Raw genomic sequence first — 14,921 nt, 5'->3', positions numbered from 1 at the left:
ATATTCAGAAAGGTTTTTTTAACCAGGCATTTTAATCTGATCCTTCCTTCTGGTTCTTATTATTTAAGTACAAAAGTACATAGTGATACTTGTAATAGGTGTAATTGACTTTTCTATTATTCGTTTTCTTCACTAAATGATAAGCTACTTATTTTGATGGGTTCTGTAAAACCCAGAAATGTCCATGGATCATGCTTTTACCTACCAAATTTGTAGGTGGACAGGAAAGAGAGAAACTCTGTTCCCAAACTCCATATCTTGCTATAGTTTTATAAAATTTATTTTCTTCTATGTCTAATACTTCATTCTCATAATTTTTTATTGCTATCTCAAGGTTATTTAAAAAAGTAAATCCAAGTTCTTGTTACACATTCCCCCTTAATTTTCTCTATTAGCAAGAGTAATTCTGTACAGACTCACTTATTCATGCTTAGCTTCCCATTGGAAGAACAATCTTTGAGTTGTCTCCAACATAAAGCTCAGATGTTATACCACCTAAAGGACTGAGATTTAGATAAGTAAAGTTAATCTGCAGCTAAACAAAATATTTACTATTTGTGGGTTTTTTGGCTAAGCAAAATCTTACTTAATTGATGGCACTTAACTTATATGAGAATTATATGTGTCAGAAATATGCTTAAGTATCTGTGGATACAGGTGATGGGTCAGGTTTATTATTAATACTTTGAGCTATATCTCTAAAAACTTTTTTTTTAAATCAGTTAATAAAATGGAGCTTGCTTGCTGGAAACTGAATTAGTTTTCTGTAGCGGCTAATTTGAGTGCTATGCTTATTGAGTGGTAGTTTTTAGATGTGTTAAATTTTTTCTTTTCTTTTTTTTTCCAGTGTAGTTGCAGACATCTTGGTTCTTGGTTTTTTCAGAAAGCCAAAAATAGGAAGGAAATTAAAAAGCAAGCTGTTGGCAGGTTTATCACTGAGTGTTTTTTACCATGTTCTGCCATTTTTCTTCTCTTCATATCCCCTCCTCTTTTAAGTAGAAGTCAAGATGATAAAAATTTTCATGAGTTTTACTTTAATACGGAATGTATTATGAAAATTCACTTATGCCTGTGGGGGGAACATCCTTCCTATAATAATATGTAGTTACACTTTTCTTTTAATAGGTTTATTTTAGTGTATTGTCTACATAGAGCTTTGATATTTTTCCTTTGGTTTAAAAATGTCTGTCATTATTTCTTCAGTAGACAATCAGCTACGCTCCTTACCTGCACAGTGGATTTAAAATCAACTGCAAATTGCTGAAGAATTGCACTTAAAGTGGTCTCAAGAGACGGGAGAAGCCGGTCTTCACTATAATGGAAGAGGCCAAGAGCTCAAAGAATGGAAATCATGACCCAAGGAAGTCTGTCCGTCTTGTCTGTGAGGAAGGCAAAGCAGTCAAAGTTACAAATAATCAAAATTATAAACATAACAGAAATGACAGATCTGTGAAGGATGTGGGGAGAAGTTCTCCAAGTGGGAGTAGCAGCAAAAAAAGTAAGCAAAATGATGTCTGTTCTGAAAAACAAGGAGAAAATAAATCATGCAAAGTAAATAATTGTATTCCTGGAACTAAAGATACGGGGTCAAACGTTCAGGATCGAAGTAATGGAAAAGCAAAAAAATTTTCTAATTTATCATCAGCAGTTGAAAACCTGAAACAGACAAAAGCTCAACCAGTGGGAGAAAACTTTCCAGGCTCCCATGTTTCAGGGAATGGGGTCAGTACAGAAAGCTTAACAGCTACACAGAAAGGGAAACTGGTGTTGGAAAATCCACTGGGAGGTCATACTTTGAAGACTAGTGTTGATCAGACTGGTGATCCTGGTAAGACTGCGTCAGATCAAAGAAAAACGGAACATAAGCCTGATGACTTCAGTGAGTATTATTCAACACTGCTCTATTCAATTTTCTTCTGGTAAAACTGTTAACAATCTGAAACGGGCTTTGAAATGTTTCTATTTGCGTATTTTTTTCACATATAGTAAGTTGCTGATTGCATTTAGAGAGAACATGCTACTAATACAAGCATATTACTTAGAGAATAAGAGATAATGATAATAGCTGTCCTTTTTCCTCATGCCTAAGATCTAAACATCTTTGCAAGATACTTAGTGTGCGTGGGTTTCAGGCAATTCTGCGAATGTAGTGTCTTGGGAGGGGGGAACCCTTTATAATATCATTGCCACTTATGGAAATGCCAGCTATTACTGCTTTTCAGTAAGATCAGGGGAAAAAATCTGTAAGAAAAGTTGTGGGTTTTTTTTATAGGTAGGGGGAAAATGTTTACCTTTTTTCTGTGATTGTTGTGCTCTTTTTGTTACTAAAAATGTTTAAAATATGTTTTGGCAGATGGCTTTTCAATTTAGGGAGCTCTAGAATACGTACTATCCATCTGTGGTTATCCTTAGGAGTGTTCAATTCTTATACATATTTTTCAATTTCAGAATTAAATATATGGATCAGGCTTTGTCTCACTTCAGGTTAACTCCTTAGTTCAGGATTTGTCACACTTTTTTAGAATGCAGGTTTTTCTAATAAAAATACTGTTTTAAGACGGCGTGCCAGTGCAGACCTTCTATTTGAAGTATTTCCCACTATTGCAACAGCTACAGCAGTTGCTTGTATGGAAATACTAGGAAAATATTAAAGTGCATATATTTTTAGCTATTTTAATAAAATTTAACAGGAAAACCAAGTTGAAATGGCAGCATCCTGTGATCAGTCAGCTCTTTACAGACCACCATGATGTACTGTAGGGACCATCTGTCACTGAGAAACCAGGACTAGAAAACTTGCTCAGTTTTGATTCCTAGCTAATCTGGGGGCACAGATCTCATTTGAAAGGAAAGAAAAAAGGAAAAAACCCCAAACCAAACCACAAATAACCCTTAAGTTTTGCTGATGTAAAAACTACTGTAATAATTTAAGATGTAGATGTTTGTACGGATTAGTGGACTATGAACAATTCATAGACATCTGGAGGAACTGGCCTTTCAGAATTGACCTGCGTGTTTGTGAGTAGCAGCGTTCCAGAGCTTCCACGGTTGCTAGCTGTGGGTGGCAAGGTGTCGTAGTGTGTTCAGATGTAACTCCAGCAGCCTTCTAAATCAGGAGGTTGAAATGCCTGATGACTGGCTCTGTAAGATCATTTGGGTGAATGTCTTTAAGACAGTTTTATGACTGTTTCCTTAACAAAATGTATTGTGTAAAAAAATTTTAAGCCTAATGTTTCTTATTTCTGTTATAGTAGAGCATCACGATCTCGAGTACTCTATTCTGCATAATGAAAAAACCTCTTTCTTGCCTTGAAGAACTTAGTAGCGACTGTGAAGTTATGACTGAAACACAAAATGAATCTACCTTTTTTTTTTCTCTTTTTGATAGCATTCTTAATAGCAGACTAGTCTCTGAAGTCTCTCCAAAATACTGTTGTCTCTCCAACATACTGGAAAGATTCTAATGTCTAAGGTGATTTCGGCCAGTCTTTGGACAAAAAACTGGAATATAGCTCTAATTTGTGTCCGGCTCGTTAGTGAGATGCTCTTAACTGCTCTGTACTATAACTTTCACTTTTCCTCTCCTTGAGTTACTCTGAAGAAAATAACTATTTATTTCTCTAGGTAAAATAAAGAATTCTGAATCAGCTAAAGAACATACTTTGGAAGCTGATTATTTAGAAAACACTGCTCTTATTGATGAATCTAATCTGACAGCTGAACAGCAACTAGGATTGAAACAAGCTGAAGAACGTCTGGAAAGAGATTATATCTCCCGACTTGAAAAAGTAGGTTGAGTTAGTTATCAGCTAAAAAAGAAAATGGGTGTCTTATTTCATTATCATCACCATGTTTCTGGTTGGGTGGTACTTCTATTAGAGCCTGTTGCTTCTGTTTCTTTCTTCTTTATAGTAAGTCACTTCAGTGAGCTAAGATACTATGCCTAGTATCCCCTAGACATTCACCGTGGCAGATGATGTGGATTGAAAACTTAGTGTTCCTTTTGTGGCACATGTAGCCTTTGTAGAACAGTATTTTTTAATTCTACAGACCTAAAGGTTTACAGTTCCATTACTTACCTAAGATTTTCTAGAAAGTCTGGTTACCTGGAAACTCAGAATACAGGATCAAAAGGAACCTTACGCTATCTTCAGTATAAGCCTTCCACCAGTCTGAGTCACCTATATTGAAGATGAGTCCTTAAAAATGTTCGCCTGAAGTGTTCTTAACATTATCTACAGTGAAGCAAATTTTGCAGTCAATATAAGTAACCCAGAAGTTTTTCTTAATGTCTAATGTAAGTGTCTCTTGCAGCATTTTAATCCCTCATATGTCGTCCTAGGAAAATAAACAGAAGTTTATTACATTTTTCAGCAACTTTCTACACATTTGTGGATTATTACCATTCCTGCAGTCTTATCTTCTTTAGACTCACTCTTTGGTCTTAGGGTTTTTTTAGTCACTGGTTCATTCTTGTTGCTCGTCTGTAGGCATCCACCATGTAACTGGTATGCAAAACTGGACATGCAATTTCAGCTGAGGTCTTACATATAAAGAGGAAAGCTGACTTCATCTGTCTGAAATACAGCATTTGTGTTTAGGATCTCTGCTTTTTTAGCAGCAATAGGATCTTGGCTTGTAGTTTGAGCAGCAATGATCCCCATATCCTTTTCTTAAGAAATGCCTTATCAGGTGTTCCCAGCCCTCTGTTGCTTGCAGTTGACAATACCTAAGGAGGAATGATACTTTGCTTTGATACTGTTTAATTGCAGCTTATTTATTCCATTTCTCTAATTTGTTGTGATCACTGCATTTTTGTCATCTTAAGTCTTCTGTAACCTCTCCCAACTTGATATCTTTTGCATTTGTGGTCAGCACACCCTCTATTGCATTTCCTAAGTCTTCAACAAAAGTATTAATGTTTCTGAGTTCAGAAGGACCCCTGTTGGAAAATGCTTGGCACATGCTTGTAGGCTGGTGGTAAACCAGTCTAGGTATGTGTGCTCTGAGGACAGTTTTCTGAGCAGTTTTGTTCCCACCTTACTGTTCTTTATTTAGATAGTATTTATGGTCTCCTTTTGAGACTGATACTATGACAAGTGACAAAAACTTTGTAAAATTCAAGATAAAAACATCTGCTGCTGCTTCTTCAAAGCCCTATGATTTTTATCTTTAAAAAGCAACCTTAAAATTGGCTTATGCAATTTTTTTATAGCAGATCAGTTTGTCACCTATGACCTGTTTTGGTTTTTTTCCTATGTGCTTATTCATAACTTATTACTGTATTTTTCTGGATGCTGATTCTGACTGGTCTCTAATTCCTTGGCTCATCCTCTTTAGCCTTTTAAAGATATTCTTAAGTTCCTCTTTCCTAGTGATCTGGAACCTTCCCATCCTCTGTGAGTTCTTTAGAATACAACTGGCTCTTAGATAGATTAGCTCCCTGAATATCCAAGCACAAATTCCATGAGGCCTGGCTTGTTTGGATGCATCTGTCTTACTCAAGTAGCAGCCTGTAGCTTTTTTAGTTTTGCTGTTTTGAGCTCTTGCCCCTTTCATTGGTGTTAAGCATAACTAGGTGATTAAAAAAGGCTTTACAGTAAAGGCAAAATAAAAGGCATTTACATGATTCAACTTTCTGGCAACATCTGTTGACATAGTACTGCAGATCAGTATTGTGAAGAAATACCCAATTATTTTTTAATATGATTATTGCTGATACTCATTCAGTTTTAGAAGAGTGGTAAAATATTTTTGGTCTGCTTCTATCATCAGGTATTGAATATTTGAATCTTCTGAGCTAGCCAAGAGTAACAGTCTGTAAGTTGTTTTCCAAATGGATGTTTAATTTCATCTTACTAGGTATCTGTCTCATAGAAAATAAGGATGAAGAGGATTAGTAATAAAAGCATAATGACCATGTTATTTTAAATTGATATTTACTCTTTTTCTTTTTTTTTTCCCAAAGCAAAAGATCAAACTCTGTAAGTGGAAAAACTTGCCCAAATTTAGCAGTGGTTTAGGTTTCCGTATAATAAGTCAAATTTGTTTAACTGATCTATAGTCCACCTTAGTGTCTTAAAATGGTGTTCTCTGTTCATTCATTGTTATGTCACTGCTTAAACATCTGGTGTTTTCAGTATACTTTTCGGTTTTAGTAAATATAGATGTGTTAGAATTAGGATGAAGATACTAAGTAGGGTTTTTTCTTTCCCACTTACAACTGATAACAGTTACTGGAAAAATGCTAGCAAGTCTGGAGGAAAACTAATGCATTTTGTTGGGGCCCTTTTGTCTTCACAGTGAGCATATCAAAAGGTTTCCAATCTCTATAGCTGTGTTTTATTAGAGCAAGAAAATGCAACTGCAGGATGAGACAGATTAAAGTGGAATATTTGTGAACAATCCTTCGTCTTTGCGGAGGTGGTCCTTTCTGCCTTTTAGTCCAGTAGCTCTTCGCGGTTTCCTGGTTGAATAAACTCCACAGTATCCCCTCTTAGACCCTAGGAAAATAGTGATCCTCCCCCCATCATCTCCTGGGGCTTGGCTGCTTCTTGCAGACTCTCCATCTCCCAGGTGGCGCCTCTCCATTGTGTACTTCATCTCTCCCAGCCTGTCTGTACAGAAACGTGCTTGGTTTGCATGTTTCTTCAATTCTGAGCATCCCAAATTATTCATCAAAATGGAATAATCTTACCCCTTGTCAGAGGATCCCACATTATCCACAGTATAGTCATTAGTAAGTGAGAAACTGGCTATCTTCCTCCTTGTTGGCCAGCCACACCCTTTTTAATAGGACAAAAAATGCAGTACTTGCACAGTACGCTGAGAATACGCTAGCCAAATAACAACACCATCTGTCATAACATGTATAGTAGATAATACGATGAATACTTCCCATTTTCTCATCGGAGAAAGGAGGATAGATACTGAGATTTAATAAATCCATAGTTATTAAAAGCTTGAGCTGACAAGGGAATAGCTTGCTGGCCTTTAGGTCAGCCTTAAGAGGCATAAACTCTTCAGTCTTAATCTTGCCTCACTAAAATTTACTGAGAGGTGTAATATTCAAGTCATCTCACTTCCTTTCCTTGCTTTCCCCACTTGTCATAGGGGTAAAAATCCATTTTTGCTGTGTTTTTTGAAGATTACTTAATGTTTGCAAAGCACCTTGACATTGCAAGTGTTACATAATTGTTAAATACAATTTATTATTCAAAGAATTAGAGTTTTTCAGACACTATTGGCAGAAACATTTTCTTTTAATCTATGGCCATTTTTCCTCAGCGCTCCCCAGAATACACCAACTGTCAGTATCTATGCAAGCTCTGCTTAGTTCACATTGAAAATATCCAGGGAGCTCACAAGCATATTAAAGAAAAACGTCATAAGAAAAATATAATGGTAAGTTAACAAATAAAGTTTTGACTGATTTTTTTGCCTTTTTTTTCTTCTGTGGGTTTTTTTTGTTGTGTTTTTTTTTTGTTTGGTTTTTGTTTTTGTTTTTTTTTAAGAAAAAAGATTTTTTTTGTTATGTGTTATGTTTTCTTTGGTCATCTTCATTTAGGTGAAAGTTTGTGTGCTGAGCAGAGATCCACAGATTTCTGTTGCTCATTTTCTGTTTGAGAGGAAGGGCTTGATGATCTGTCCAGGCAGAGGAAAGAACATTTTTGGTCATTGCTCCTGAATTAGTGTCTCTGAGTAGTGGGCAGTTCATCATACTTTTAGTAACAGAATGCAAGGTAACTTAGGTGAGAAACATATTTAGTTTTTCTGTTTCTTCCAAAAATAATATTGTTGGTAGCAAGACCTTCAGATACTGGAGGTGGGGTTGGAGATGTTGTGTTTTTCTGTTTTTTCTTTTTTGTCTGACTTGTGCAGTTTTTATCTACATCCGTTCTGTGATGGGTTAGCAGAGTGGATAGTATATCTAGACTAGAAAAAGAGAGTTAAAGTAGGGAGGGATTTAGTTCCTGAGTCACTGATCATCTCCCTAGGTTTATGTATGTGTTTAATATGAAAAACAGTTCTAAGGCTTTCAAAGGGAAAACCAGTTTCCTTATCAGATACCATTGTGTTACTGTTTGCTTTGCTTTAAAGAACTGTTACATGCATGAAATCCAGTAAAAGGCGCACAGTTTTTCTTGCCAACCCATTTTTATAAATGCTGATGAAGAGCTACAAATTCCCAAGTATGTAGGGTTTTGTGATACAGATGGTTAAAATTACTCTTCCTACAAGCATTCCCCAAAATTCAGTCAGTTACTTAGTCCTGTTTCCGTGTATTTCTTACCATACTTCTGTTTGTAATTAATGCTCTAATTCTATCATATAAGCAAGCCATCACCTGGAAAACTCTGAATGCCATAAATCCGTTACATCTCAGAAAGTAACATTTTTGTATTATGTTCAGTTATTATTTGTAAAGGATTCTGGTTCTGTTGCCGTCTGCTAAATTGCATCAATTTAAAAAAAAAAAAAAAAAAAAGAATAAAATGGCAATAAACCAGCCCCATGTTTGATAGGAAAACACTTTCATACCATGCTTTTCATCTGGGCATGGAGATAAGAATTGAGGAATGAGGTTTCTTTACCACTGAATGGAAATGCTAGAGGACAGGGAGCAGTTTCAGTTTTTAACACTTGTCTTCAAATAGCTTTATGTTGTGTGCCACATTACAGTGATAAGTGGTATGTAACTGTCTAAATGTCACTTCATAAAATATATCTATTTACAGCTCTACCTATGAGATACATGACTATCAAATAAGCTTAGCAGCAGCTGTGGCTTCCTCACTCAAGAAAAACCCTAAAGCAGTGACATTAAAAAAAAAACGCAGCCCTTTAAGAATGCAGATAATCTTTCTTATGCTAAATTTGTTCAAATAAGAATAGAAGAGTTGAGAGATGCAGCCTAGAACTAACCAAACATTTTCATACTGGACTGTGTTTTCTAAGTGTGTAATTATTTTCTGGTTATTATTTATTATTTATTTCTGTTGTCAGTCACGTATTTCATTTAGTTGATAGATTTGTGAAACAAGTGATTGTTGTACTTGCACCCAAATGACTGGATGCATCTGACATCTTGCTGTGGGATTAAATTGATTGTAATTTGATGCACTAAAAATAGCACTTTCTGGCACCAGCTGTTTAGGCAGCAGTGGGACTCAAATTATCAAAATTTCTTGGAGCTAGAAGAAGCTAGGCTCTTTCTGCCTCTGATATCTTTCCTTCAAGTACAATCCATTGTGAAAAAACCTGTGTGACTCTAGAAGAACTTTCTCAGCTCAGTTACTTTTATTATGTAGGAACAATTACAGCTTTTCATTTCCTTGGATGAATTCTGTTCAGAACTGTCAGAAAATGTGTTTCAGGAATGTAGTATAGCAGATTTCCTCCCCAGTTGCCAGCTGTGAAACAACATGTTCTTTTTTAAACACTGAGCATCTACTGTCATTTCTGTGAGCCACACTAGTACATTTGCCAGTTAGGCCGGGCAGAGTTCCTACCTGTGAAAGTGTTTGGTCAGGGCACCATGTAAATAGAAAAACACAAAACAGCAAACAGTACGTTCTAATATCATGCAATAGTATGAGATAACCTTTTTCTCTTAAAATACCAGTTTTTATTTTTTATCATCCAACAATTATTCAGGAAAAACAAGAAGAAAATGAGCTGCGTGCCCTCCCACCCCCCTCTTCTGCACAGTTGGCTGCTCTGAGTTTTACACTCATTGAGGCAGCAAATGAACAAGGCATATCAGACGATGACTTCAGAATTCGTCAAGAAATTGTAAACGAGATGGAGAAAATTATTCAACAGCCCTTACCAGGTATTCATAGTATTTTCCATTTTCTTTAGGTGAAAATTTTTCTTCTTCTTTATTTTTACACAGATTTTGATACCTTCGTTAATGGTGAATTAATGCGTTTGGGGTTAAATTATCTTTCTATTATACAATATTAATATATACAGGCATTTTAATACAGACTGGCAGTTGATCTAAAAGGAGCTAACCTACAAAAAGAGGAAAATATGATTGTGCTTATTTTTGCTTCTTTCTGGTATGTGTTTATTGAAGCTATTAGTCCTCTTTAAAGTGATGATTTCTGATGAAGATAGAAAATTTTCAGGGCACGAAATACTTCCTTCCTGGTCGTGATTAGAGCCTTAGCCACTGAGGATCTCCCTCAGGCTCTAGTCCTACAAACCTTTCCACCTATACCTTACCTGGCATTACTGAATATCTGTGGCTGTTACAGTAGAGATTTTTTTTTTTTAACAAGTGCACTTAATTAAACTAATATAAATGTAGCAGGAGGGGAAAATGAGAAGGAGTTTGAAATGTATTTTTTTCCTACCAGTCCTTCAGTTGTTTTTAACATCTTTCAGGGCAGATAAAAGTTGCATGAGGCAATTTTTTTTTAAAGCATAGTTTTGGGGAAAAAAAAAAAATCAGACCTTAGCCACGAGTGATTTTGATAAGCATGTGAGACATTTTCAGTACTTAATTGTGATCTGAAATATCTGCAGGTACTAATCAGTAACTGGTCATTAAAAACAACAAGGGTTGTTGTTTAACGGGTATTTCTTTTTATGTATATTTATGGTTAATGGGTCCTAAAATGAGGAGAGGTGTACTTTGAGATCAACTGTAGCTTCCCAAAGTCTCTGGCATTGTCTTAAATAGGTCCAAATAATAACATTTACTTAACCACATATAAATGTCATACCTCATCTGCCTTTTTCTTGATTGAGTGCTTTATGTTGATTAAAAATAAGAATAATTTAAAAAAAAAAGTCTGAGTACGTTAAATGCGTAGTCCATTTTTTTTGCTTCAGTGGGTCAATAAAGTTAGTGCATTAATAAAGTTTGTAAAAATTGTCTGGATAAGTTCAATGGTAGTCTTCCCCCTCCCCACCCTTCAGAAATACAGTATATTATTTCAGTAGGATGTGTTAAACGTTCAAATCCCATTTATACAACTTTTGGAAAATAAAATAATATTAATAATGTAACAATAAAATTATCTTTGATGTTTGCTTCTTTGCATTGATTTCCCATCATCTCCTGTAGTTAAGACACTGGGAGTTTGAGAGCTGATTTTTGGAGCTACAGTAATGTTGACATTATGTTAACAATGGTTTGTTTTTCAGTGAATCTGAACAGAAGTAAGTATTAATCTCATTGACAAAAAAAAAGTTTTCAAAGTTTTTATTTAATCTATATTGAAACTCGGTTGATATTCTATACTGTACTTTTATTTTAGAAATACATTCTTTTTTCCCTTTGATCTCTAAAAATACAGTAGTAAGAAAGATTTTGTTTGTTTGCTGCAGGATGATCAGCTTTAGTTTTAGGAGCTATATTAAATACATGCTTAAACATAAGATGCTGAATAGAACAAGGGCTTGTAGGGTGGAGGTTTGCTAATCTGTTTGCTCTATAATGTTGCTATATGTGGCTCCTAGTGCAAACTTCTGTTCTGACAAGCTGTTGAGTTTTCCACTGATAGTATATTAGCATAAGACAAAGCAAAGGAAATTACTACTTTTACATAAATACTCATTAAAATTACTGTGTTAGTGTTACTCAGCTGGCTGACTTGTTTGGGCTGAGGAGTTGGTGTGGAGGTGTAGTAGTAGTAGTGGAGGCTGAGTCTGTAGTAGTAAATCACAATTTGCTATTCCCCTTTTCAAAGCCTGCTGTGTTTTAGTGAATGTGTTTTCCTCAGCTGAAAATTAGGAAGAAATTAATTCGTGCACAGTGTAGAAAACATGGGATGTTCTGGCATGATTTTCTCTTGAGCTCGCATCAGAACTATGCAAAAATTCTTACTACTATGAAAAGCCATTGGAAAGAATTGCAGTGTAATATTATTATTATTATCATTACTACTCATACAGAAATTCATTTTGAGAGGGCTGGTTTCTAAGTAGTGAAAAATAGAGAGAGGTTTGTTTGAAGCTGTGTATGTGTAAGATTTATTTTCTCCTTTAAGAATTATTTTGTTGTGGTGCTGTTAGAGTTTGGTCAGAACACAAACAAAGGTGCTAAGAAAAAACACAAGAAACACCCTCTTCACTGTGAGGCTGGTTGAACACTGGCACAGGTTGCCTAGAGAGGTTGTGGACTCTCCATCCTTGGAGATTTTCAAAACCCAACTGGACATAGTTCTGGGCAATCTGCTGTAGGTGACCCTGCATGAGCAGGGTGTTAGATTTGGAAGGGATTGAGAATAGTCTCAATTTTCAGCTGACATAAATATGTCAGAGCCCTAATATATATTACAGGAAAGTTTTCGTCTACAAAAATTATATCATAGAGTGGGATAAATTATTGTTTTGTGGCATGGAATGACATTTCTCATGATACTATTACTGAATAATTACTTTCTAATCAGTTTAGATCTGTTGTACATCTTTGCAAGTCAGGAACTGTATTAACTACAAAATCACTAAATGGTTACTGTACTTTGCGTCTTGAATTATATTGAAGTTACTTTTTATATGCATGTTTCGTAATGAATTGTGCATAGGAGCTTGCTAATGAAATTAAGAGATTGTAGCACAAGATTTTTTGTCAAAAGTGTATGAGGCAACAAAGAATTTTATAATTGGCTAACTGCTGCATTGAAATCAAGGTATAGTTAACAAAAGCTGTTAAATAAAATGCTGCACTGAGATGGTGACAGTAATTACTATTTGATAATTAATTTTATATTAACAAACAAAACTAAAGCTGCATTGCAAAAATACCTTAAAACAGCTTGAAAAATTTTGGACATTTGGTAATTACACTATTTGGATTACCTGTTTTCCTGTGATGCTGTGTTATGGAAATGACTAGCCTTCACAGGAGTACCACTTGGGAGGTACAGCATCTAAAGCAAGGTATGCATCATCCATTAAAGAATAATTTATTTACTAGCTGTTAAATAATGATGTTTCTCTCTTTTCCAGACTGTTCGCTGAGGATGTATGGCTCCTGTTTAACTAGATTCGCTTTTAAGACCAGCGATGTCAACATTGATATCAAATTCCCCCCTAAGGTGTGTAGGTATTATCTTGTATTAACTAAGACTGTTTTTTAAATCAAAGCCATCAACATTTGTTTCTGCTGCGTTGCCTTCATCTTCAATTGGGACATACAGTGTTAGAATAGCACAAAGCATATAATCTTTGATTTGGTGTCAGGTGTGCTATGAGTCAAGTGGATAAAGTTTTCATTGATTGCTAGATAACTTTAATTATGTTTTTTTTTAACAATCCTGTGGTAGGCTTTTTTTTAACTTTTTGAGTAAGCATTGAAGCAAAATGAAAATAGTTGGCTCTGGATAAGTGTGCTTTTACGTGCTCATGATTCAGATAGTAAAATCTTGCAGGTCTTCATTTCCCCTCCCCCTGCCTTTTAAAGGTGGAACTAAAAGTGACAATTGTCCTTTTATGTTTTAGTCACTAGCAAGTTGATGTCATATCCCACTTTACTGTCATACAAAATTCCTGCAGAGCAGTATAACTTACCTTTTAAGCATTGAAGTTGTTGGTTCACGTTTAGTATGTGATACTAGCAGCACATTCTTGTTAGAGGCACCTGAACTCGCTCTTTTTTTGGCTGTATGTGTTACAGTGGAATTCAAGATACCTGTTTTGGGTACGTACTTACACATAGCATTTTGAAATGATACTGCAGTTAGGAAGCAAAACTGAGCCCTTTTGCAAACAATTGCTTGTGGAGTGTACCATGTCACTTTTTGAAAAAGGCTCAAAGGTGGTGCTAATTTTTAGCTTCTCTTTGAACTATTCACAGCTTATCTTTGAAACACCACTGAAGTTGATTTCTGGGGAGAAAAGAAAACACATTCTAAAGTTATAACCTTTAAAAACCCTTGGGAAAGTACTGACATTGATTTCTTTACTGTTTTGCATTTCTAGTGGCCTATGTTGACATTGAATATATGGCAAGTATTTTGTTTTAATTTTATGGAGTCTGTTAATACGGAACTAGAACAGAAGTATTAACTGAAAAAAGCTGTAGGCTAAAAGAAAGCTGGTTGATATGTTTACTAGTACCTGTTTTCATGGTGCGGACAGATACAGTTAACTTTTTCATTAATACTGACACAGGATTTCACTTTTGTGAAAGAACATGGTGTTACTAGTTGTTCAACATAAGTAGTTTTAAACAAAGTGTGAAATAAAACAGGTTAGTATGCATAATGTAACCTGCTCTAATTTTGTCATTTTAGATGAGTCAGCCAGATGTTCTGATACAGGTGCTTGAAATCTTGAAGAACAGTGGTGAGTTTTATTTGCATCTCGTATCTGTTTAATTAACATTCCAACTGCTGTTCAATTGGTTTTATGCTTAATTTTTCTGTAAACTTACTTTGGCTGAAAACGATCCATTTTTGTATCTGAGCAGTTTTTATGAATGTGATTTTTATGAATACCAGTGCTTGTGTAAGTGCGAGATGAGCATCTGCAGAAGGAGAATGGCAGCCCAGGTAGTCCAGTTCAGATTGCTAGAATTTATGGTAATAGCGTTAGATGCCAGGTCAAAAAGTATTTAAACTCTGTAGGAGAAATTCTAAGCAGTAAACACAAAAGCCACTTACCACTTGCATATGACCATCAGTGAGAACTATTACAAGAGTTCTGAAACTTGTAGCCTCCTTGTTCTGTCAGGAAGTCATCTAACCGTGTAATCCACATATCTTGCACCAAGTGGCATGAGTAGTATTGCATTTTTGATCCTTCAGGAAATGTTGATAGGTCAGCTCCCTAGGTGGTTCTCAAACTATCCTGATGGTTTGTCAGAGATTTAACCTTGTGTCTTTCAAATGTTGTAAAGACAAAAAGGTTCTAAAAGAGATGCCAACCCAGTTTCCTGACAAGGGCTTTTCTTTTTTTTTCCT

General features: G+C 35.5%; 1 protein-coding gene across 3 annotated transcripts in view; it reads left to right on the top strand.

Moving 5' to 3' along the window:
- Positions 1-14,921, top strand: part of TUT4 (terminal uridylyl transferase 4) — a 48,633-nt gene that overhangs the window by 7,377 nt on the left and 26,335 nt on the right. For all 3 annotated transcript variants that reach the window (XM_059821578.1, XM_059821577.1, XM_059821579.1), the window contains exons 2-7: positions 1,204-1,879; positions 3,625-3,788; positions 7,288-7,404; positions 9,658-9,835; positions 12,967-13,055; positions 14,253-14,304. In XM_059821578.1, coding sequence (XP_059677561.1) covers positions 1,318-1,879; positions 3,625-3,788; positions 7,288-7,404; positions 9,658-9,835; positions 12,967-13,055; positions 14,253-14,304 — 1,162 coding nt within the window. In that variant the 5' untranslated portion in view covers positions 1,204-1,317. The remainder of the gene's footprint in view (positions 1-1,203; positions 1,880-3,624; positions 3,789-7,287; positions 7,405-9,657; positions 9,836-12,966; positions 13,056-14,252; positions 14,305-14,921) is intronic.

This window comes from Gavia stellata, chromosome 10 (assembly GCF_030936135.1).
Source record: "Gavia stellata isolate bGavSte3 chromosome 10, bGavSte3.hap2, whole genome shotgun sequence".
NCBI lineage: Eukaryota > Metazoa > Chordata > Aves > Gaviiformes > Gaviidae > Gavia > Gavia stellata.
The sequence above is the reverse complement of the archived record's forward strand: the minus strand, read 5'-3'. Positions and strand labels throughout refer to the sequence as shown.